Source organism: Aegilops tauschii, chromosome 4, assembly GCF_002575655.3.
Source record: "Aegilops tauschii subsp. strangulata cultivar AL8/78 chromosome 4, Aet v6.0, whole genome shotgun sequence".
Lineage (NCBI taxonomy): Eukaryota > Viridiplantae > Streptophyta > Magnoliopsida > Poales > Poaceae > Aegilops > Aegilops tauschii.
Genome location: NC_053038.3, coordinates 98,224,776 through 98,248,065, shown reverse-complemented (window position 1 = coordinate 98,248,065; position 23,290 = coordinate 98,224,776). Strand labels below are relative to the sequence as shown.

Genomic DNA, 23,290 nt, shown 5'->3' with positions numbered 1-23,290 from the left:
AATGTCTTCGCACTTTGAGGTCAATGTCTTCAAACTGATTTATCTTCAAAATCTTCGGAGAAAGCATATGACCTCTTCTCCTTCCCTCGCACCTCTAATGCTATCACAGGTACATGTCCGTGGGAGAATCCCTTGGTTCTCATAGTCTGCATTCATTTGCAGAGTTCTTACAGGGTCACATCAACTCTCCTGAAGCCAGTTCCTGTCTAACCAGCAAAACGAAGCCATTCACTATCTTGAAGCCATTCAGTTTGAATATAATGGCAACAGAGAAGTCAGCTAGAAAGGGCGGCAGGCAGCGCCGTGGTGATATAGCTAAGGATTTGCCTCCAGATCTATTTGAAATGTAAGATCCTGAAGAGAGCTATGGCCAGCGCAAGACTCGAATCCAATGGATTCGAAGATATTGGGCAGAGGAATGGTTCAAGTACAACTTCGTAACCCCTAAATATGCAGAGAAGAATGCTATCAAGCACCCATGGGGAGATATTCTGTACAGAAATCTGCAGCCCAAGTCCAAGTCTGAAGCCATTGCTCAAGGCTTCCACCCATGCATGGTCCGTGGCCCGAAGCCAGAAAATGCCGACCCATCATCTATGTTATGGTGTCGTGAAGACAATCTTTTCAAGCGCAACTATCAGTTTGCAAAAGATTCTGCTGTGAAGAACAAGAAGGATCTGGGCCTCAATTTCAACCCTGGTCCATCTGCTCCTAGGGCTGATGGCACATGCGATGCCAATCCCAATGTCATCGGCCCCTTCAACAATTTCGATGGCCTCCTCTCTCATATATCTGCTCAGAGGGCCACTGTGGAGCAATCAGGTGATGACGCAGATTCTGAAGATGTGCCTGCTCCACCGAAGCCAAAGACGAAGACAAAGGCTTTAAAGACCTCTGCCGCACCAAAAGCTTCGATTGTGAAGCCACTGGCCACTGCACCTCCTGAATCCAATGTGCAATCTGAAGATCTTTCTCGTGTCTCCAAGAAGACGGAGAAGCCCATGAAGATTTCTGGGCATGAACTTACTCCAGCTGTCGTTCTGCGGAACGAAGATGAAACCATTGATCTATCCAGCGATGAAAATTTTGGTGATGATGCCCTTGAGCTACTGATCTAGAGCAAGCAAGAGGCGGAGATCTTCAACAATCTACCCCTCTTTGACATGGATATTCTGAGCAACTTCATCGACGAGTGGTTTGATGACCCGAGCCTTAGCATAGATGATCTTCAGCTGCCAGTGGACATCAGCGTCACCTTCCATGGAGCCATTGCTAATGAGTTGGCCTTGGATCAGAAGATTGTTGAGCTGAAGAACAAAATTGATTATGAGAAGGCTCGCTTCAAGAAGAACATGGCCAAGCTCAGCGTGGCAGATGTTCAAATCTTCAAGCAGACGCTGCAAGACCTCAAGGAAGAGTTTCACAAGAAGCGTGATGAAGCTAAAGGCTCATGAGAGCGGATGAAATACTTCGCAGAGAAATGTGTTCAAGCACACAATGAGGCTGAGAAGCGCAAGGCTCTTGGTCGTCCTGGCATTGACCCCAAGATGGCTGCCAAACAGAAGAAGAAGCCTGCTGTGGCCCAAGCTGTAGCATCAAGGCAGGAAGCACCTCGCATTGTCTTTCCTGCCAGCATGACTGGCTCGAAGCCTAAGGTCCCCTCAGCAGCTTCAGAACTGGAGAAGACCAGGGCAGCTGAGGCCGAAGCCAAGAAGCGCAAGCACAAGAATGCTTCTGATGATGCACCATCAAAGAAGAAATTGAAGAAGTCTTCAAAGAAAGAGCGTGTTGTGATGTCTACTACGCAACCTTCTTCTTGTAGACGTTGTTGGGCCTCCAAGTGCAGAGGTTTGTAGGACAGTAGCAAATTTCCCTCAAGTGGATGACCTAAGGTTTATCAATCCGTGGGAGGCTTAGGTTGAAGATGGTCTCTCTCAAACAACCCTGCAACCAAATAACAAAGAGTCTCTTGTGTCCCCAACACACCCAATACAATGGTAAATTGTATAGGTGCACTAGTTCGGCGAAGAGATGGTGATACAAGTGCAATATGGATGGTAGATATAGGTTTTTGTAATCTGAAAATATAAAAACAGCAAGGTAATAAGTGATAAAAGTGAGCGTAAACGGTATTGCAATGCTAGGAAACAAGGCCTAGGGTTCATACTTTCACTAGTGCAAGTTCTCTCAACAATAATAACATAATTGAATCATATAACTATCCCTCAACAAGCAACAAAGAGTCACTCCAAAGTTACTAATAGCGAAGAACAAACGAAGAGATTATGGTAGGGTACGAAACCACCTCAAAGTTATTCTTTCGGATCGATCTATTCAAGAGTTCGTACTAGAATAACACCTTAAGACACATATCAACCAAAACCCTAATGTCACCTCAAGTATCCGTGGGTATGATTATACGATGTGCATCACACAATCTCAGATTCACCTATTCAACCAACACAAAGAACTTCAAAGAGTGCCCCAAAGTTTCTACCGGAGAGTCAAGACGAAAACGTGTGCCAACCCCTATGTATAAGTTCACAATGTTACGGAACCCGCAAGTTGACCGCCAAAACATACATCAAGTGGATCACGTGAACATCCCATTGTCACCACAGATAAGCACATGCAAGACATACATCAAGTGTTCTCAAATCCTTAAAGACTCATTCCGATAAGATAACTTCAAAAGGGAAAACTCAATCCATTACAAGAGAGTAGAGGGGGAGAAACATCATAAGATCCAACTATAATAGCAAAGCTCGCGATACATCAAGAACGTGTCGAATTAAGAACACGAGAGAGAGAGAGAGATCAAACACATAGCTACTGGTACATACCCTCAGCCCCGAGGGTGAACTACTCCCTCCTCATCATGGAGAGCGCCGGGATGATGAAGATGGCCACCGGTGAGGGTTCCCCCCTCCGGCAGGGTGCTGGAATAGGGTCCCGATTGGTTTTCGGTGGCTACAGAGGCTTGCGGCGGCGGAACTCCCGATCTAGGTTATTTTCTGGAGGTTTCTGTATATATAAGAGGTTTTGGCGTCGGGAACAAGTCAGGGGGGTCTCCGGGCTGTCCACGAGGTAGGGGGCGCGCCCAGGGGGTGGGCGCGCCCCCCACCCTTGTGGGAAGCCCGAGACTCTTCCGGTCCATCTCCGATGCTCCGTGGGCTTCTTCTGGTCCAAAAATAATCTCCGTCAAATTTCAGGTCAATTGGACTCCGTTTGGTTTTCCTTTTCTGCGATACTCAAAAACAAGGAAAAACAGAAACTGGCACTGGGCTCTGGGTTAATAGGTTAGTCCCAAAAATCATATAAGATAGCATATAAATGCATATAAAACATCCTAGATGGATAATATAATAGCATGAATACTTCATAAACTATAGATACGTTGGAGACGTATCAGCATCCCCAAGCTTAATTCCTGCTCGTCCTCGAGTAGGTAAATGATAAAAGAAATAATTTATGAAGTGTGAATGCTAGCAGGTGCACAAGTTTGATCAATGATAATTTCAATCACCTTTTCTAGCATCAGTATATGTCATAACAGTAGCTCATATCATGAAGCTTCTCATGATCAAGTAACAAGCTATTCACATGTTAAAGTATAGATCATAAACTTTCTTGAAAACTAACAAACAGTTCTGAGTCATCAAACAATTGCAATTCATCTTATTTTCAGGAAGGGTCTATGTAAGAGCTTTGATTTAGCAAATCCCACATACTCAACTATCATATAGTCTTCCATGATTGCTACCACTCAAAGCATATTTTTAGAACAAATAGCATTCATCGAACACAGAGAAAGATAGGGGCTTAATGTTTCGCCTCCCAACCTTTTACCTCAAGGGTAATGTCAACAATAATAATTCATGATCAAATATATTTGAATGGCCATATATGCTTAGATCTTTCCATCACATGATGCTTGCCAACTAAAGAGTAGGTTGGAATGAGAAGGAATACTACTGACTCTTGCATAAAAGTAAAAGATAGGCCCTTCGCATAGGGAAGCAGGGATTTGCAGATGTGCCAGAGCTCGAAGCTAAAACAACGATGAAAATAATTTTGAGAGGTATGCTTTCATTGTCAACATAACGACCAAGAGTTCCCAATATCTTCCATACTAGATACATTATAGGCAGTTCCCAAACAGAAAGGTAAAGATTTTACTCCCCCTCCACCAACAATCACACTCCACGGCTTGTCCGAAACAACGGGTGCCGTCCAACTATCAACAATTCTGGGGGAGTTTGTTTAAATTATTTGTGAATTTGTTTTGATCTTTTGATCATAGGATTGGGCATCCCAGTTACCAGCCATTTTCTCGTGAATGATGAGCGGAGTCCACTCATCGTGAGAATAACCCACCTAGCATGGAAGATACTGATAGCCCCTAGTCACTACATGAGCGATTCAGGCATACAAAACAAACTATTATTTGAAGGTTTAGAGTTTGGCACATGCCAATTTACTTGGAACGACAGGTAAATACCGCATATAGGTAGATATGGTGGACACTCATGGAATAAACTTGGTTCAAGGAATTTGGATGCACAAGAAGTATTCCCGCTTAGTACAAATATTTTGGCTAGCAAAGGATTCTAAATAGCAAGCACCACATGTTAGAGGATCCATAACAATATAACTTATACAAATATACCCAAGCATAACTCATTAAGTTGTCTTCCTTGTCCAACTTCAACTAATTTGATCAAGTTTGAAAATAATTAATGGGGCTCACAATCATAGAAGATGTCGAAGATAGTGTATTTATATTTGAAATATCTCTTCCTTCAATATTCTTTCATGAATTGTTCAAGTGACCAATACAACGTTTGCTAACCTTCAAAAAATTCACCACCTCTACTTCTTATATGTGAAGGCATTACTCCCCATGGGATAAGCATATGAAACATATATAATTTCAGATTTATGACATTCAAATCATTCAACCATTTACTCATAGGATATAAGTGAAGCACACGAGTAAATGACAAACCACTCCAAATAATGTAAGTGAAGATCAATGAGTAGTTAAATAATTATGTAGCTATGTGAAGACTCTCTCTCGTTTAAGAATTTTAGTTCTTGGTATTTTATTCAAACAGCAAGCAAAAAAAGAAAATAAAATGATGCTTCAAGCAAACACATATCATGTGGTGAATAAAAATATAGCTCCAAGTAAAGTTACCGATGAACAAAGACGAAAGAGGGGATGCCATCCGGGGAATCCCCAATCTTAGGCTTTTGGTTGTCCTTGAATATTACCTTGGGGTGCCTTGGGCATCCCCAAGATTAGGCTCTTGCCACTCCTTATTCTATAGTCCATCGAATCTTCACCCAAAAACTTGAAAACTTCACAACACAAAACTCAACAGAAAATCTCATGAGCTCCGTTAGCGAATAAAACAAACCACCACTTAAAGGTACTGTAATGAAATCATTATTTATTTATATTGGTGTTAAACCTACTATATTCCAACTTCTCTATGGTTCATAACCTCCGATACTATCCATAGATTCATCAAAATAAGCAAACAACACGCGAAAAACAGAATCTGTCAAAAACAGAACAGTCTGTAGTAATCTGTATCAAACGCAAAATTTCTGTAACTCAAAAATTCTACCAAAGTAGGACGACCTAGATAATTTGTTTATTGATCTACTACAATTGGAATCAGTATTTTATCACGTTCTGGTGATTTTTAACAATTGTTTTCGTGAGCATAAAGTTTCTAATTTTTTTCAGCAAGATCAAATAACTATCATCCAAGAAGATCCTATAGGTTTTACTTGGCACAAACACTAATTAAAACGTAAAACCACATCTAACCAGAGGCTAGATCAAATATTTATTACTAAACAGAACCAAAAATCAAGAAACAAAATAAAATTGGGTTGCCTCCCAACAAGCGCTAACGTTTAACGCCCCTAGCTAGGCATGATGATTTCAATGATGCTCATATAAAAGATAAGAATTGAAACATAAAGAGAGCATCATGAAGAATATGACTATCACATTTAAGTCTAACCCACTTCCTATGCATAGGGATTTTGTGAGCAAACAACTTATGGGAACAATAATCAACTAGCATAGGAAGGCAAAACAAGCATAACTTCAAAACTTTAAGCACATAGAGAGGAAACTTGATATTATTGCAATTCCTACAAGCATATGTTCCTCCCTCATAATAATTTTCAGTAGCATCATGAATGAATTCAACAATATAACCATCACATAAAGCACTATTTTCATGATGCACAAGCATAGAATTTTTATTACCCTCCACATAAGCATAATTCTTCTCATTCGGGATAGTGGGAGTATCATAAGAGATTCGAATACTATAAATTGTTTCCACATTAAGAGAGTAATGTTCAGAAAAAGTGTAATCATAATCATGACAATTTTTTTAAATATAATCATCACTAATTTTTATAGCATAAGTATCATCACAATAATCATCATAAGTAGCAACTTTGTTCTCATCATAATCAATTGAAACCTCTTCCAAGATAGTGGAATCATTACTAAATAAAGTCATGACCTCTCCAAATCCACTTTCATAATTGGCACAATAATATTCAACATCCTCCAAAATAGTGGGATCGTTACTTACTAAAGTTGACACTCTTCCAAACCCACTTTCATCAATATAATCATCATAAATAGGAGGCATGCTTTCATCAGAATAAATTTGCTCATCAAATCTTGGAAGGCTAAAAATATCATCTTCATAAAACATAGCATCCCCAAGCTTGGGAAAAACATTAATTGTAGCAAATATATTCTCAAACTTGTCATTCTCATCAAAAATAGCATCCCCAAGCTTGGGCCTTTTCATATCATAAGCATAATCACTCTCATCATTAATAGTTTGGATAGCACCAATAGTATAGCAATTATCATCATCACAATGAGTAATAGGAGCAACATCATTTGGGAGGGATACCTTTCTACCTTTGCTTCTCCATCTTTTTCTTTTTCTTCTTCACATCATGTGTGGGTTTAACCCTCTCTTTTGAGCTCCTTATTAATGAGATTGGTTGAATAGAAGGCTCCTCCTCGTTACCTGATTCATCATAAGAAATAATAGGAGGATATTGGGAAGTCTCTTCCCTTTCATTAGTATTCTCTTCATCTTCTATTTGTTTTCTTGTCTTTATGTAATTGGCAATATAAGGATTTTCAATGCAATTCACCGCACAATACATAAAAATTTCAGATCAAAATCAAGAAATCTATCAAGATTAAATTTTGGAATACCCTCAGTTATACGTTTCATTTCTTCATACCCCAAAAGAAGACTAAGCTCTTTATGATGCTCAAGGGTAATCAAGTTATCACAATTTTTGGACACGATTTGATCATGAAACAAATAGCATTGGAGCTTTAAATGACCATGTTCATTGCAAAGTTCACAAGGATGGCGATAAATATTGAATCTTTCAGCACAATCATCTAGCCTTTCTTGCAACCATTTAGTTTCCAAATACTTATTCCTCTTGCAAAATCTATCTTCCCTATTTAGTGTGTACTTGCAAGCTCTATCTATTCCACAAAAGTTGACACGCTTATAAGAGACATTTTCATCATGACTAGTGCAATCATCATTAGTATCATGGATATTCAAAGAGTTCATACTAACAACATTACAATCATGCTCACCATTCAAAGATTTAGTGCCAAACATTTTAATGCATTCTTCTTCTAACACTTTGGCACAATTATCGGAATCCTTATTTTCATGAAAGATATTAAAAAGATGAAGCATATGAGGTACCCTCAATTCCATTTCTTTTTTGTAGTTTTCTTTTATAAACTAAATTAGTGATAAAACAAGAAACTAAAAGATTTGATTACAAGATCTAAAGATATACCTTCAAGCACTCACCTCCCCGGCAACGACGCCAGAAAAGAGCTTGATGTCCACTACGCAACCTTCTTATTGTAGACGTTGTTGGGCCTCCAAGTGCAGAGGTTTGTAGGACAGTAGCAAATTTCCCTCAAGTGGATGACCTAAGGTTTATCAATCCGTGGGAGGCGTAGGTTGAAGATGGTCTCTCTCAAACAACCCTGCAACCAAATAACAAAGAGTCTCTTGTGTCCCCAACACACCCAATACAATGGTAAATTGTATAGGTGCACTAGTTCGGCGAAGAGATGGTGATGCAAGTGCAATATGGATAGTAGATATAGGTCTTTGTAATATGAAAATATAAAAGCAGCAAGGTAACAAGCGATAAAAGTGAGCGTAAACGGTATTGCAATGCTAGGAAACAAGGCCTAGGGTTCATACTTTCACTAGTGCAAGTTCTCTCAACAATAATAACATAATTGGATCATATAACTATCCCTCAACATGCAACAAAGAGTCACTCCAAAGTTACTAATAGCGAAGAACAAATGAGGAGATTATGGTAGGGTACGAAACCACCTCAAAGTTATTCTTTAGGATCGATCTATTCAAGAGTTCGTACTAGAATAACACCTTAAGACACATATCAACCAAAACCCTAATGTCACCTAGATACTCCAATGTCACCTCAAGTATCCGTGGGTATGATTATACGATATGCATCACACAATCTCAGATTCATCTATTCAACCAACACAAAGAACTTCAAAGAGTGCATCAAAGTTTCTACCGGAGAGTCAAGACGAAAACGTGTGCCAACCCCTATGCATAAGTTCACAATGTTACGGAACCCGCAAGTTGACCACCAAAACATACATCAAGTGGATCACGTGAATATCCCATTGTCACCACAGATAAGCACATGCAAGACATACATCAAGTGTTCTTAAATCCTTAAAGACTCAATCCGATAAGATAACTTCAAAAGGGAAAACTCAATCCATTACAAGAGAGTAGAGGGGGAGAAACATCATAAGATCCAACTATAATAGCAAAGCTCGCGATACATCAAGATCGTGCCAAATCAAGAACACGAGAGAGAGAGAGAGAGATCAAACATATAGCTACTGGTACATACCCTCAGCCCCGAGGGTGAACTACTCCCTCCTCGTCATGGAGAGCGCCGGGATGATGAAGATGGCCACTGGTGAGGGTTCCCCCCTCCGGCAGGGTGCCAGAATAGGGCCCCGATTGGTTTTCGGTGGCTACAGAGGCTTGCGGCGGCGGAACTCCCGATCTAGGTTATTTTCTGGAGGTTTCTGTATATATAAGAGGTTTTGGCGTCGGGAACAAGTTAGGGGGGTCTTCGGGCTGTCCACGAGGTAGGGGGCGCGCCCAGGGGGTGGGCGCGCCCCCCACTCTCATGGGTAGCCCGGGACTCTTCTGGTCCATCTCCGATGCTCCGTGGGCTTCTTCTGGTCCAAAAATAATCTCCGTCAAATTTCAGGTCAATTGGACTCTGTTTGGTTTTCGTTTTCCGCGATACTCAAAAACAAGGAAAAAACAGAAACTGGCACTGGGTCTGGGTTAATAGGTTAGTCCCAAAACTCATATAAGATAGCATATAAATGCATATAAAACATCCTAGATGGATAATATAATAGGATGAATACTTCATAAATTATAGATACGTTGGAGACGTATCATGCTGCGGCCTCTGAGCCTCTTGTTGTCGAGCCCATTTCTGTTGCCCGTCTAGCCTCCACCAACCAAGAACGTCGCCTTGTGATCCACGAGCCTACTTTCACAGAGGCTCCTGAAGATGAAGAAGTTCCAGCTGTTGACCCCATCACAGCTGAAGACATTGGTCGTGAAGACAATGTAGAAGATGATGAAGTCCTTCCTCAACTCGAGCACCAAATGGTATCATCGCCTGTTCTTACGAACAGCGAACTCATCAGCATTGGTCGTCCTTTGACGCCAATTGCTCAGGATGATTCGTGGGCCGATCACCACAGGCGTCGCCCGCATTCCGCGGGCTTCGCAAAGGCCCTAGGCCATAGGTCACCATGTCGAGCATTCCGGAAGGGGAAGCGCAACAAAGCTCAGTAGCACGTCAAGTGTTTCCTGAAGCCACCCCTACTGCGAATGTCTCTGAGTCTGAAGCAAAAGTTGCTGAAGACATTTCGGCTGCATCAGCCGATGAAAATCAAGAAACAAGAGAAGAAGAAGAAGAAAGAGTTGCCACACCCCCTGTCATGGAAGAAGTCATTCTCGAGGAGAATGTGACTATGCCCGACCCTCCTGTCATTGAAGACACAGAGGTTGAAACCACTGAGGCTGCCACCAACAATGATACTGAAGCTAATGAAGTTGTCATGGCTGAAGATAATGTGGAGCCTGAAGCCAATATTGTGCCTGAAGCTCATGTGCAACCTGAAGCCACAGTGAATGCTGAAGCCACTGTTCCATCTCCGAGGCCTCACACCATTGAACATGCCTTCAATCATGGACAGCTGGTCACTGTGAAATGGCCAATCATGGTTCCTCCCACTGCTCCCGGACCACAGTATGACTACCATGTGGAGCAGAGGCCTCAGGTCCAGAAGCCAAAACCCAGGCTACCCAGGCTTCCAGGTGCTGCAACCTCCCCAGGGTCTTTCTGCGTGAATAGCTTCAGGGAACACAACACATTCTTCGACGGCGCCAATAATCCTTATATGAAGCCAAAGATATCCTCTGATCGCTTCTGGAGCTATCTGCAGCGCAGCTATTACTCCTGCATTTCATATGAGGCCGAAGTAGGTGTAGCAGCATGAGCTTTGGGAACTCCTTCGGAGGAAGTGGTGCGAGATGCATCCGGCTTGAAGATGAGTGTTCCAGCTATGTCTTTGATTTCATCGTCTGGTTCGACAAATAGCAAATCAGTGGATGCAGAACCCTGAGGGAGCACATGGGTTAGTCTTCGGATGCGAGGTACTACAAATAACTCCAGGTAGTCATATTCTTTCTTGATGCCCTTAGCAGCTAGTTGTTTCCAAGAATAATGCTGCCTTAGAAGAGTCCAAGAGCGCTTCTTTTGCTCCTTCTCAAACAGAAGGGTTTGGCGAGCATAATTATGAAGCAGATGCAGTTCTGACATCAATTCCATCTTTTCTTTACAATCGAGCTTGATGTGGCTTTCTAGAGCTTGTTGAGTGTGAATGCAAATCTCATACAAAGATGGATTTTCTTCTCGTGGGATTTCAACCTTGGCTTTCTTAACTTTCGGAGCAGTCTCAGAAGCAGAAGCAGCGCCAGCAATATCAACAGGTGCCTTTCCTTTGCCAATACCCTTCACCATTCGGAGAGTGTCACGAACTGGTGGCATGAAATTTTTTGGCACATGAGGGCAGAGGAATTTTTCATCAAGCAGCTGCACAATAGCATACATGATCCACGGGGCATATGGCTTTAAATGTTAGAGTGCGACAATTGCAATGGACATGAAGATGAGCTCAACTACGGCGTGACCTCGACGAAATGGAGCTCATGGTGATGGCGGTGCTTGGCATTGGTCGTGGGCATGCTCTGGGAGGCTCTTGGGCGCGCCGAGGATGTCAGCGAGGTTCGCCTCGGTGAGATAGAGGGGGAGAGGGAGAGGGGAAAGCGGGGCTAATGGCTCATCGACCTCATCGTATTTTGCCGCCAACGGTGACGACAGAGGCGACGATGACGAGCTCGATCGTGCTGGCCTGGCAGAGATTCGGTGGGGTGGCAAAGGGGAAAATGAGAGGAAGCAGCAAGCTATTTAATGGGCGAGGAGTCTCAGTTGATCGAGCATGGGAGAAGGCGAGTGGGCGAGGTCGTGTGTGGCTAGAGGTTGAAGATGATGTGGGCGGGCCTTATTGTAAGGGAAAGAAAGAGAGGGAAGGAGTCTCAACCATTGGATTCAAAGGAAACTGGATGACTGCGACTTGTTTTGGCTGTGTACTGATTCACGATGAATGAGGGGCCATGTGCCGGTTTGGTTTGGGCTTTGCGCTGCGCATTGAGTGCTATATAGGAATGGGCCACTCGGGCGGGATGGGCTTGGTTTAGGTTAGGCCAAGAATTTCTATTTCTTTTTTATTTCCTATTTTAAAATTAATTTTTTTTGAAAATCAATCCATTTCAATTTGGAAAGTTCTACAAAATTCACAAAGATACAATATAATATTAAGAGCATTGAAAGAATATTTCCGGCCCAAATATTAAATAAAATACATATAATGATTTTATAAACTCTATTTGGGGCATTATAAATATTCCCTAAAAATTAATTTAGGGTTCTAAATAATTCCCAAAATATTTATTTTATGTCCAAATAAAAACCAAATAAAATTCAGAGGCTGCAAATCCTAATCAGAATTAACTAAGCTCAAGCAACATAAATAGTTTTTATTTAATCCTATGTGAATACTCCCTCCGTCCGAAAAAGCTTGTCCCTCAAATGAATGTATCTAGCACCAAGTTAGTGCTAGATACATCCATGTGAGAGACAAGCTTGGGACAAGCTTTTTCGGACGGAGAGAGTAGTTATCATTCAAATTATCCTAATCAGAACTAACTAAGCTCAAGCAACATAAATAGTTTATATTTAATCCTATGTGAATAGTTATCATTCAAATTTTAGAATTTTGTGATGTTTTTTGTTACAATCCACAAGTATCACACAAACATGGCACATAAACACGCGAATAAAACTATTTTTATTCATGCTGTACCAAATCATAGCGGTGTCAATGTAAGAATAAAAAGGCGATGAAATACGAGGGCATGATTCATCTGTCTCATAGAGCACACAAGCATACACGAGCAAGGTTTATATGTATTTAGTGAGATATTTTATATTTATAACTCGTCTCAAAGCGCCAATTTAGTGATTTGCGATGAAGACGAGGCCAAGTGGCATGTGCATATAGACCTGGTTCAATCGTGGTAAGTGGATTTAAAATGTCATATCTCCATTTTCCTAAGCTAATTTATTAGGAATATTGAAATAACTAGAGCAACGGGGAGGAGCCGCACAATTAAGAAGAAGAAGGTGTGGGACATCAAGTTTTAATCCATAAAATAACTTCCACCCCACATGATTCAAACTTGGGTCTGCCAAGGTGCACAACCGCGCTCTTGCCACTGAACCTAGATGCCCATCCACACCGAAATAACCTCTCGGGTTGATTTTCTTCACGTGGCGTGGCGAGTTTTTTCTGTGGTGTGGAGTTGTGTAGCTAATTCATCGTGCAAATAGAAACCACGTTTCCCGCTTGATGTAAAGGAACTCATATGGAGTTGGATCACATCACAAAATGGGGCGTATTCATATGGAGTTGGATCACATCACAAAATGGGGCAATTCATATGGAGTTGGATCACATCACAAAATGGGGCAATTCATGTCTCTGAGCATGAAAACTGAAATATTGGAAACCAGAATTAAAGAGGATAATGTGGCTGCTCAAAATTTCAGCTCAACTTTATTTACGTATAAAAAACCGGCCGGCCAACTGTAGCCCACGTAGTTCTTCGAGGACTTGTCCGTAAAGAAACCAGGCACCGTCTGTCATGTATGGATGGATGACACTCCTAGTAGATCTTTCCTTTTTATTTTTTTAAGTCGTGATCTTTCCACCGTTCCTCGTGCCCAGCTGTCTGTTCTCCTTCGATGGCACTTTCCACAAGTGGCGTCCGAGACCAGCCAGCAGCCACTAAAATACTCGGGCAAAAACGAGAGGCCACCAGCTCCCGGCGAAATATCCCCGTGAAAAAACCAAAATCGCACCAGAAATATCACGCCCGAAACACTTCAGGTTTCACCCACACGACACTCCACCCCAGAAAAGCACCCCAACCGAAAACAAACCGGAGCAGTGGAGGAGGGGAGGGAAAAATATCTGCCGGCGCTCGTGGGTATTATCTGGCCCATTTCCACCCGTCCCTTCGATCCTCTCCCCCACCCCCCCCACCCCCCGCGTGACGTGGCACGCCGGGCTGCAGATATTTTCATCCGTTCCCCCCTCCCACGACGGACGGCGACGAGGAGATGTCCCCCGACGCCGACGCCGGTGAGCCGGCGGCCGCGGCGGCGGGGGCCGGAGGAGGGGCGGCGCGCGGGGTGATCCGCTGGGACGAGATCCTGCCGCGCCGCTCGCTCCGGGTGCTCCTCGTCGAGCACGACGACTCCACCCGCCAGGTCGTCACCGCGCTCCTCCGCAAGTGCGGGTACCGCGGTGAGCCAGCCTTCCTTCTTCTAGCTTAGACGCGCTCGCGCTCGCGCGGCCAGCCGATTTTCCTGCTGCTGAATTGGGCTCTGTGTTTCTTCTCGGGAGGTGACGCCAGTGGCGGCGGTGGCGGACGGGATGAAGGCGTGGGAGGTCATGCGGGGCCGCGCGTACGCCTTCGACCTCGTGCTCACGGAGGTCAACATGCCCACGCTCTCCGGAATCGACCTGCTCTCCAGGATCGTCGCGGCAGACGAGTGCAAGAACATCCCCGTTATAAGTAAGACGCCGGTGTCCGACTAACGCTTCATATCAGCTTGAATTATCATCAGCGGCGTAAGGGTCAGGACGATCTGGCAAACATACTCGATTTCGCTATCTAGCAGCTACTTTAAGCAGGGGATTCAGCTATTTTTATATGCTAATTGCTTAACTGTGTAGGCTGGTTTTTGTGTGTGTCTATGGTCATACTGCTCCTGGATAATCGGAACTAAATTCAAATGGATTTGGCGATCTGCTTTAGTTCCGTGTCGGCTACCTCTAGTCAGTGTCTGTCTCTGCACTCAGTTGTAACTGAATTACCGTTGTCGTTGTCGTTGTCGGATTCTGCTCGAGTATCGCTATGGGTATGCTCCACGTGTCGTGTTTCTGAATCTTTTTAACAGATTTGTCTTGTGCGGTATCTCTTGATAAATAAATTGGCAGCTTAATTTTTGTGCAATTTAGGGGATCAGAGCAAGTTTTTTGGCAGAATGACAATGGTAGTTATGAGTACTTTTTAAGCGAATTGTCGTTAAAAATATGTTTGATTGGGATTGAAGGTCTAACTTTACATGGGTACACCTTTAATAGGTAAATGGATATTTTAAGGTCCTAATTAGGTACCCCCTCCGATCCATAATAAGTGTCGTGGTTTTACTTCAAATTTGAACTAAAACCATGACACTTATTATGGATCGGAGGGAGTAGCTTAATTGAGGAACCATACTATTTCATAATGTGCGCAACTGCCTATAAATGGATATTTTTTAATGCTAATTGCTTAATTGTGGTTGGCTGATTTTCTTTTGTTGTCTATATGGTTACATATGGTACTGCTCCTGGTTAATTGGAGCTAAATTCATATGGATTTGGCGATCTGCTTTAGTCCCGTGTCGGCTACCTCTAGTCAGTGTCTGTCTCTGCTCTCAGTTGTAACTGAATTACCGTTGTCGTTGTCGGATTCTGCTCGAGTATCGCTATGGGTATGCTCCATGTGTCGTGTTTCTGAATCTTTTTGACAAATTTGTCTTGTGCGGTATCTCTTGATGAATAAATTGGCAGTTTAATTTTGGTGCAATTTAGGGGATCAGAGCAAGTTTTTGGCAGAATGACAATGGTAGTTATGAGTACTTTTTAAGCGAATTGTCGTTAAAAATATGTCTGATTGGGATTGAAGGTCTAATTTTACATGGGTACACTTTTAATAGGTAAATGGATATTTTAAGGTCCTATCCATAATAAGTGTCGTGGTTTTACTTCAAATTTGAACTAAAACCACGACACTTATTATGGATCGGAGGGAATAGCTTAATTGAGGAACCATACTATTTCATAATGTGCGCAACTGCCTATAAATGGATATTTTTTAATGCTAATTGCTTAATTGTGGTTGGCTGATTTTCTTTTGTTGTCTATATGGTCGCATATGGTACTGCTCCTGGATAATTGGAGCTAAATTCATATGGATTTGGCGATCTGCTTTAGTCTCGTGTCGGCTACCTCTAGTCAGTGTCTGTCTCTGCTCTCAGTTGTAACTGAATCACCGTTGTCCTTGTCGGATTCTGCTCGAGTATGCTTCACGTGTTGTGTTTCTGAATCTTTTTAACAGATTTGTCTTGTACGGCATCTCTTGATTAATAAATTGCCAGCTTAATTTTGGTGCAATTTATGGGATCAGAGCAAGTTTTTTTGGCAGAATGACAATGGTAGTTATGAGTACTTTGTAAGGCTACTCATAGTGGGGAGTATCATATACTAGTATCATATCATGCATATGATACTAGTGTATGATACTACCTTCATAGTGCATAATATGCTAGATTAGTATCATATATGATCTTATTTATTTCCATGCATGACACGTAGTAGCATAGCATTTATTATGATGCGGTATCTACCTATGTTACTCTAACTCTCTCTCTCTTCTTTAATTGTCTGCCACATCAGCATGTTTACTAGTCCCAAGTGCATGATACTAGCTAAGATACCACCACTATGGCTAGCCTAAGCGAATTGGTGTTAAAAATATGTTTGATTGGGATTGAAGGTCTAACTTTACATGGGTACACTTTTAATAGGTAAATGGATATTTTGTGGTACACTTTTAATAAGTACACTTATTTTGGATCGGAGGGAGTAGCTTAATCGAGGAACCATACTATTTCATAGTGTGCCAACTGCCTATAAATGGATATCTTTTTAATGCTAATTGCTTAACTGTGGTAGGCTGATTTTTTTTGTCTATGGTCACATATGGTACTGCTCCTGGATATTTGGAACTAAGTGCAAATGGATTTGGTGGTCTGCTTGGGTCCCGTGTCGTCTACTGTTAGTCGGTGTCCGTCTCTGCTCTCAGTTGTAACTGAATTACCGTTGTCGTTGTCGGATTCCATTCGAGTATCGCTATGGGTATGCTCCACGTGTTGTGTTTCTGACTCTTTTTAACAGATTTGTCTTGTGCGGTATCTCTTCATGAATAAATTGGCAGCTTAATTTTGGTGCAGTTTATGGGTTCGGAGCAAGTTGTTGGCAAAATTGATATGGTAGTTATGGCTACTTTTTAAGCGATTTGACGTTAAAAATATGTTTGATTGAGATTGAAGGTCTAACTTTACATTGGTGCAGTTTTAATAGGTAAATGGATATTTTAAGGTCCTAATTAGGTAGTTTAATTGATGAACCATACTATTTCATAGTGTGTGTAACTGCCTATAAATGAATAAATGAAGACCTCAAGTTTCCAAAAAAAAGGTTGCTAATTTTGAAATTAAATTAATAGTAGTTCAGTTCGCATGTTCAAAATAGTGGGAAGAGAGCAATCACATCGTTGCTAAGATGCTAAGTGATTATTGTATATGATGCTATGGATATACATAAGTAGATGCTATGTATCTATACTAAAATAACAAAAAAGTCTCGCACTACACGTGAAAAATGCATGGTCCTGCTACACACTATGTGATGAGTGCATTCAGGGGAATGCAATCACTTTGCCCCTAATACGACAAACACGTAAGCAGCCAGGTGGCATAGTGGAGTGATGGGCGTATTGCTGACGTTAGTAACGAAGTGTGTAACATGAGATGTCTTAAATTAGAATACTCTTGGACTCAATATTCACTTCATTGGTTATCTGTGCAGTGATGTCATCCCAAGATTCCATTGGCACAGTGCTAAAGTGCATGCAGAATGGGGCAGTGGACTTCCTTGTGAAGCCAGTGAGGAAGAATGAATTGCGTAATTTATGGCAACATGTGTGGAGGCGGCACTCGGTAAGTCCTCATTCAGGAAGTCTTTCCGAATGTTTTCTTTTGCAGCCTGTGTTATGGGGAATGAATGATGGGTCCCATTTTGAGGACTTAAGAAATACCTCGGATAGTACCACAATCTCTTCTACGCACAATAATGCTTTCTTCAATTGTACTATTTGTTCTACATCTTTTAGTCATTTCTGATACTTTTTTAATGCATTTTCCTTGAAAATATTATCAACTGTATAATGTGCACTGATTTTGGTTGTGCAAGATTACGAGTGCTATATTGTTGATGCAGTTGTATAAGCTTTTAGCAAATAGGAATATTTTTTTGTTTATCCTAGCTTTCTGAGGTGTAATTAGGCCTTGCACATTCCATTTCAGATGAATAGCCAATTAAATGCATCAGAAAACAATGCAGCCAGCAACCATATAAGTGTGAATTCTGGTAGCGGGTCGAAGACAGGAGAAAACAGCGACGAGGAAAGTGATGCTCAGGTGAGCAACTGAGCTGGCTTATACCTTATTTATCTAACTGATATCAAAGTATGACTAGAATGGCATCACTGTAGCCAGCACTTTTTACTGAAACCTTAGTTTATCATAATCTTTAAAGTTCTGGTTACTCTTTTTAATTACTTCTAACATGATTATCAGAGCTCTGGAAGCAAAAGGGAGACTGAAATTCAGATTGTTGAGAAATTACCGGAGATTGTGACACATAATGGGGCAAGCTCATCCAGAGAACTAAAAATACAGAATGGGCCTTTTGATAGAATAAACACAAAGGCACTTGCATTAGAGGGTACTGATGGTATGAAACCTACATATGCTTCTCTGTTATTTGATGTTCTTGTGCTCGGTTTATTGGCCATCTAGTGTGTAAATTGCGCATCTAATAAGTGTGATTTTACCTTGTGTTGTGTAGATGCTCCAAGTGGAAATGCATGTGGCACCAGTAAGCCGCAAGTGTTTTCAGCTGAGAAGAATGTGCATTCCAAGTATCTTCATGGCATTACTTCTGCAAAGGTTGCTGGACAGATAATGGACAACGCCATGAGGATTGCTGATGCAAGTTCATGTCGTCCAAGTGATCCTGGCAAAGATCTTATGGCTACTGCCCAACCAACATCTAGCAAAAAATGCAAATCTCCAGTCACAAAGAATAACGCTGTCAAGCCTGTCATGGAAAATACCCTTCATGAAAATTCAAAGGGTGCTGCGATCGGCCATCCCCAGCCTTGCCCCTCTCACTCGCTGGATGTCAACTTAGGAAAGCAACAACGTTCTGATGGTCATGTGAACCAAGAACTGAGGGATAAGGATAATTTTAATCACTCAAATTATTCAGCCTTTTCAAGGTACTTACATGTTCATTATTTTAAATTTTGATCCAAATAATTTTGGCTTGGAATGGTCATTTATTTCATTGAGAACACTGTTTTCATATTTTAGACCCTGAGGTTGATATTAGCAATTGCTTGCACATATACCCTGTGCAATTCTGATTAGCGCTCTATTATGCATGCTCTCACATGCTTTGCAACATGACAGGTATGGCAATAAAAGAATAGAGCCATCAGCTAAGCAACTGTCTCTTCCCTCCGTCCACTTAACTTATCAAGAATCTGTTTATGACAAGAATGTTCAATCTAGTGGGGCTTTGCCCTCACATGAACACCATACATGCAAGATTACAATGCAAGCTCAGGCTCCTTTGGACAGTTGCACAGTGGGTCCTGCCATCCCGTCTTCAAGCAGTGCAAGAGAAGATGCTGGCACAAGCAGTTCCTCCCCTAGAAAGGACAATTTCGGTCATCCTCCGTATGGCTTTATACCTGTTCCAATTTCTGTTGGTGCTGCTATACCGTACCAGTACAGTGCAATTATGCCGCCGATATACTACACACAGCCTTCTTTTATGCAATGTGATCCATCTGGCATCAACCAGATGGGAATTCAGCATGCATATCATTCTAGTTACCATCAAAATCTTGGTAAACCGTCAGAGATTGATGAACACAGACAGCTAGAAGAAAATCAGCGGTTGCATCATTCAAGACAAATTCTCCAAGAATCGGGAGAACCTATTGACTTGTTGAGAGCTCATGCAGAGCGCAATAACCAGAGTGCTAGTTGTAGCCAGGATATCCGTGGATGGACTGTGAGCGGTGAAACTGATACAAACACCAACGCAATAATTGCCCCAGAAAGCGGCAATGAGAGTGGCATCCAGAACTTCGGTTACAATGGACTGGATAGTGATCGGTCTCGTCGTGAAGCTGCCTTGATGAAATTCCGCATGAAAAGGAAAGATAGATGCTTCGAGAAGAAGGTATTCTGTTCGACAAACCTAAATAGTCTGCAAATTCACAAATCATGTATGCGCACTTGTATATTCTTTTCGACAAACACTTGGTTTTTCTTACGGCTATTCCCTTTTATCTGTCTACCTTTCGCTCTACAGGTTAGATATCACAGCAGGAAGAAGCTTGCGGAGCAAAGGCCAAGAATCAAAGGGCAGTTTGTGAGCCAAAAACTCAAGTCAGCTACAACAACGGAAGATGCGGAAACAGACTAGTGATGTTGTTAATCCATGACTGTACTTTTGATGCTTCGCTTCCCAGGCGAGGGAGGAGAACTTAAAGTATAACTGGTAAGAGTGAAAGGCTGGCAAAAGTTTTCCTTCCAGGGTTAGCCTTTTGTACAAGTGTTCCGTGTACTCCTTTGTCGGTTGTTTATTGACATGGTTTGCCTGTAAAGTGTCGAATTGAAAGCCCTTTGGGGGGATAGGAAATCAATGCAGATATTCAGATTTTCCGTCACATGTTTGTGGTGTGTTACATCCTTACAGTACGACGCGGAGGAATTGATCCCGAGCTCATATGCTCCCGCATGAACAGTAAAATTTAAAAAATATCGAAAAAATTTCAAAAAATTCCAAATTTCTTTTGGGAGAAACATTGACAAAAGTTCTAAGTGCCTGCAAAAGAGGTAATAGCACGGCAGGTCCATGAACTTGTCTTGCATGTGATACTTTGGTCCTTAAACTTGTAAAAGCTAACTATGTAGTCCTCGAACTAGTCTCAGATGTGCATATTTAGTCCTGGGCCAATCAGGAGCAGCCAAGTGGAGCCAGCCGGACGGGTCCGGTCGTCGCTGGCCATTTTGCAGATACCCCCCTGACGTTTTGTCAAATAAACCGCTGGCCTCGCTCCTTGCCTGCACCCAGAGGGGCCACGCGCGGCCACGACGCCCTGGCTGTTCCTGTTCGGGGATCGAGGCGAACGGTGGCTGGGGTGCGTCCGCCGCCACGGCCGTGCACGCGCTCGACACGCACCGGTGGCGCCGGGTCGGGGCGGCCCCGCTCAAAGGTAGGTTCTTGTTCTCCGTCGTGGGCGTCGGGGACGAGCTCTACGTTGTCGACGGCCGCTCCGAGGGGTCGAACGCCGGCTCTGTCAAGACCAAGACGTAGAAGGTAGTCATTGTGTCCAGCCCCCTCATCGGCGCGACCGGCCCGGTCACGGCCGGTGCTGGGGGTGTTTGAGATGTCCGCCAGTCGCAGCTTTGTGCACGCCCGCGTCGAGAAGCATATCCGGCGCGCCAACACCGGCGGCAAGTTCCGGCTGGGAGGCACCTCCGCCGTGTACGAGGACCCGCATGGGCTCTCACTTCGGTGGCTCCGTCTCAGGGATGTACTGAACGAGGACACCAATTCCACTGGCCCAGCTCACGGTCACGGCAAGGTTGCCAAGCAAGAGAAACATCCAGCTCAGGCAAGGCAAGCTCTTATCGCTGTGGGTGGCCGAGGGCCATGGGACGAGCCCCTCGTGGCCGGCGAGATATACAATCCAATGACCGACAAATGGGTCGAGATCGCCTGGTTCCCCACCGACGTTGGCCTGGCATGCTCCGGCGACGTCTGCGGCGACACGTTCTACGTCTACTGCGAGTCCGACATGCTCGTCGCCTACCATCTCGACGCTGGCTCATGGTCCGTCGTCCAGACGTCCCGGCCGCCGCCACGGCTCCGAGACTACACGCCGGCGCTGGTCTGCTGCGCGTCCATGTTCATGCGCTGCGTCTCGTGGTGTGACCCGGCGAATAGAAGGGACAAGGTGGTGCGGAAGGTGTTCGAGATGAACCTCGGCTTGACACCGCTGCTCCAGTGGACCTAGGCGTCCGCGCACCCGGACGCACCCATGGATTCCAACAGTGTTCGCCACCGGCCAGGATAGGATCAACTTGTAGAGATGTTCAGAATCTTCGGCAAGATCCTTGACTTCGCGACGGCTTGCCGGGTCTCGGGCAGCGAGCAGAGCTGGAGCTGCATCGGCCGGGAGAACGCGGCCGCCATGGCCGACGCCATGTCCTGCCGGCTGAAATCCTTGGCCGTGCTGCTTCTCTGAAGATCGCCGATGTGTACTCTGTTTTTCTTTTCCACTTACACTGATGATTTGTTTGTTGCCATGAGCTGCTGATTGATGTGCAGCTCGGTAAAGCCATTCCATTCCATTGCATTGCATTGCCTGCTGTGATTGTTCATGCTGAGTTTGTTCAATATGATTTGAAGAGAGAGAGAGAGAGAGAGAGAGATTGTTCAAACTTCAGAGACGAAGAGCAGCAGCGTCCAAGAGGTGCGTGAGGATCAACTGTCCGACATCAGCAGCCAGGCGGCGTCTAACAACGAGGCATCCAACACCTCCTCCCGCCCCAAGCTCGCCCTCGACCTGTCGCTCACCGTCACCGCCGCCGACACCACAACCGCAAAATCGAGCACCACCGACAGGACCGGCGGCGGGTGTTCACGTGCAACTACTGCCAGGGGAAGTTCTTCAGCTCGCAGGCGCCGGGCGGGCACCAGAACGCGCACCGGCGGGAGCGCACGCTGGCCGGCGTGCGGTGCACCAGCTCGAGGCCTACCCCTACGGCTACGCCGATGTGGCCTCCCTCCAGCTCTATGGCTCGCTCGTGCTGTACCCCATCGGCATCAAGGCGCACGCGCCGGTGCACCCCGCGGCGGCGCAGGCGGAGCGGCAGCAAGGAAGCCGCCTCCCTTGCTGCGCCGGCGCGCGCGCGGGCGTTGCTGGCCCCGATGCCGTTCCTCATGGGTGGCGACGAGGAGGTCAGCTTCGGGTGCCCCGACAGCTTCAGGCCACCATCGGCGTGCTCCCTCTCCTCCACTCCGGCCACAACCTGGGGCTTGGGCAGCAGCGGCAAGCCGACGAGGAGCCTGACCTGACGCTTCAGGTGATATCCTTTGACAGCCACGAGGTATACTGCGGGTTGAAATCAACAGAAGGCAGGGGGCTAAATGCAAAATGCACGACGCTGACCGGCTCGGCCGAGCTGGCTCCACATGGCTGCATCTGATTCGTCCAGGACCAAATTTGCACCTTTAGGACAAGTTCGAGGAGTAGATAGTTTGCTTTTGCAAGTTTTAGGACCAAAGTATCACATGCAAGACAAGTTCAAGGATCTGCGGTGCTATTACCTCCCTGCAAAAATTCGTCGTGAAATCACATTCCTAGAAGGCATGGCAAAAAAAAACAAAAACAGTACTCAGAAAAAGCTATTTTCAAAAGCATTTTGAAGCACTGAATTTTTTTTTGCCACGCTTTACAGGAATGTGATTTCATGATAAATTTTTGCAGGCACTTAGAAC

General features: G+C 43.9%; 1 protein-coding gene and 2 pseudogenes across 2 annotated transcripts; all 3 read left to right on the top strand.

Annotated features, from left to right (window-relative positions):
- Positions 1 to 13,704: 13,704 nt before the first annotated feature.
- On the top strand, positions 13,705 to 20,450 carry LOC109763850 (two-component response regulator-like PRR95). Of its 2 annotated transcripts, XM_020322712.4 has the most exons (8): positions 13,705 to 14,119; positions 14,229 to 14,390; positions 17,513 to 17,643; positions 18,010 to 18,123; positions 18,283 to 18,439; positions 18,554 to 18,986; positions 19,180 to 19,960; positions 20,093 to 20,450. In XM_020322712.4, the coding sequence occupies exons 1-8, from the start codon at positions 13,933 to 13,935 to the stop codon at positions 20,204 to 20,206; spliced, it is 2,079 nt and encodes a 692-aa protein (XP_020178301.1). In that variant the 5' UTR covers positions 13,705 to 13,932; the 3' UTR covers positions 20,207 to 20,450. The 2 variants fall into 2 exon arrangements, with proteins under 2 accessions (XP_020178301.1, XP_073352457.1); XM_073496356.1 differs by lacking the exons at positions 13,705 to 14,119; positions 14,229 to 14,390 and adding an exon at positions 16,608 to 16,780.
- Positions 20,451 to 20,520: 70 nt separating this feature from the next.
- LOC109763833 (F-box/kelch-repeat protein At5g42350-like) lies at positions 20,521 to 22,213 on the top strand (annotated as a pseudogene).
- LOC109763834 (zinc finger protein 4-like) lies at positions 22,044 to 23,073 on the top strand (annotated as a pseudogene).
- Positions 23,074 to 23,290: the final 217 nt, after the last annotated feature.

Coding starts and splice junctions, on each gene's coding strand:
- LOC109763850 (XM_020322712.4), top strand. CDS start 13,933: ATGTCCCCCGACGCCGACGCCGGTGAGCCGGCGGCCGCGGCGGCGGGG. Junction 14,120..14,228: donor CCGCAAGTGCGGGTACCGCG/GTGAGCCAGCCT, acceptor AGGTGACGCCAG/TGGCGGCGGTGGCGGACGGG. Junction 19,961..20,092: donor ATAGATGCTTCGAGAAGAAG/GTATTCTGTTCG, acceptor TTCGCTCTACAG/GTTAGATATCACAGCAGGAA.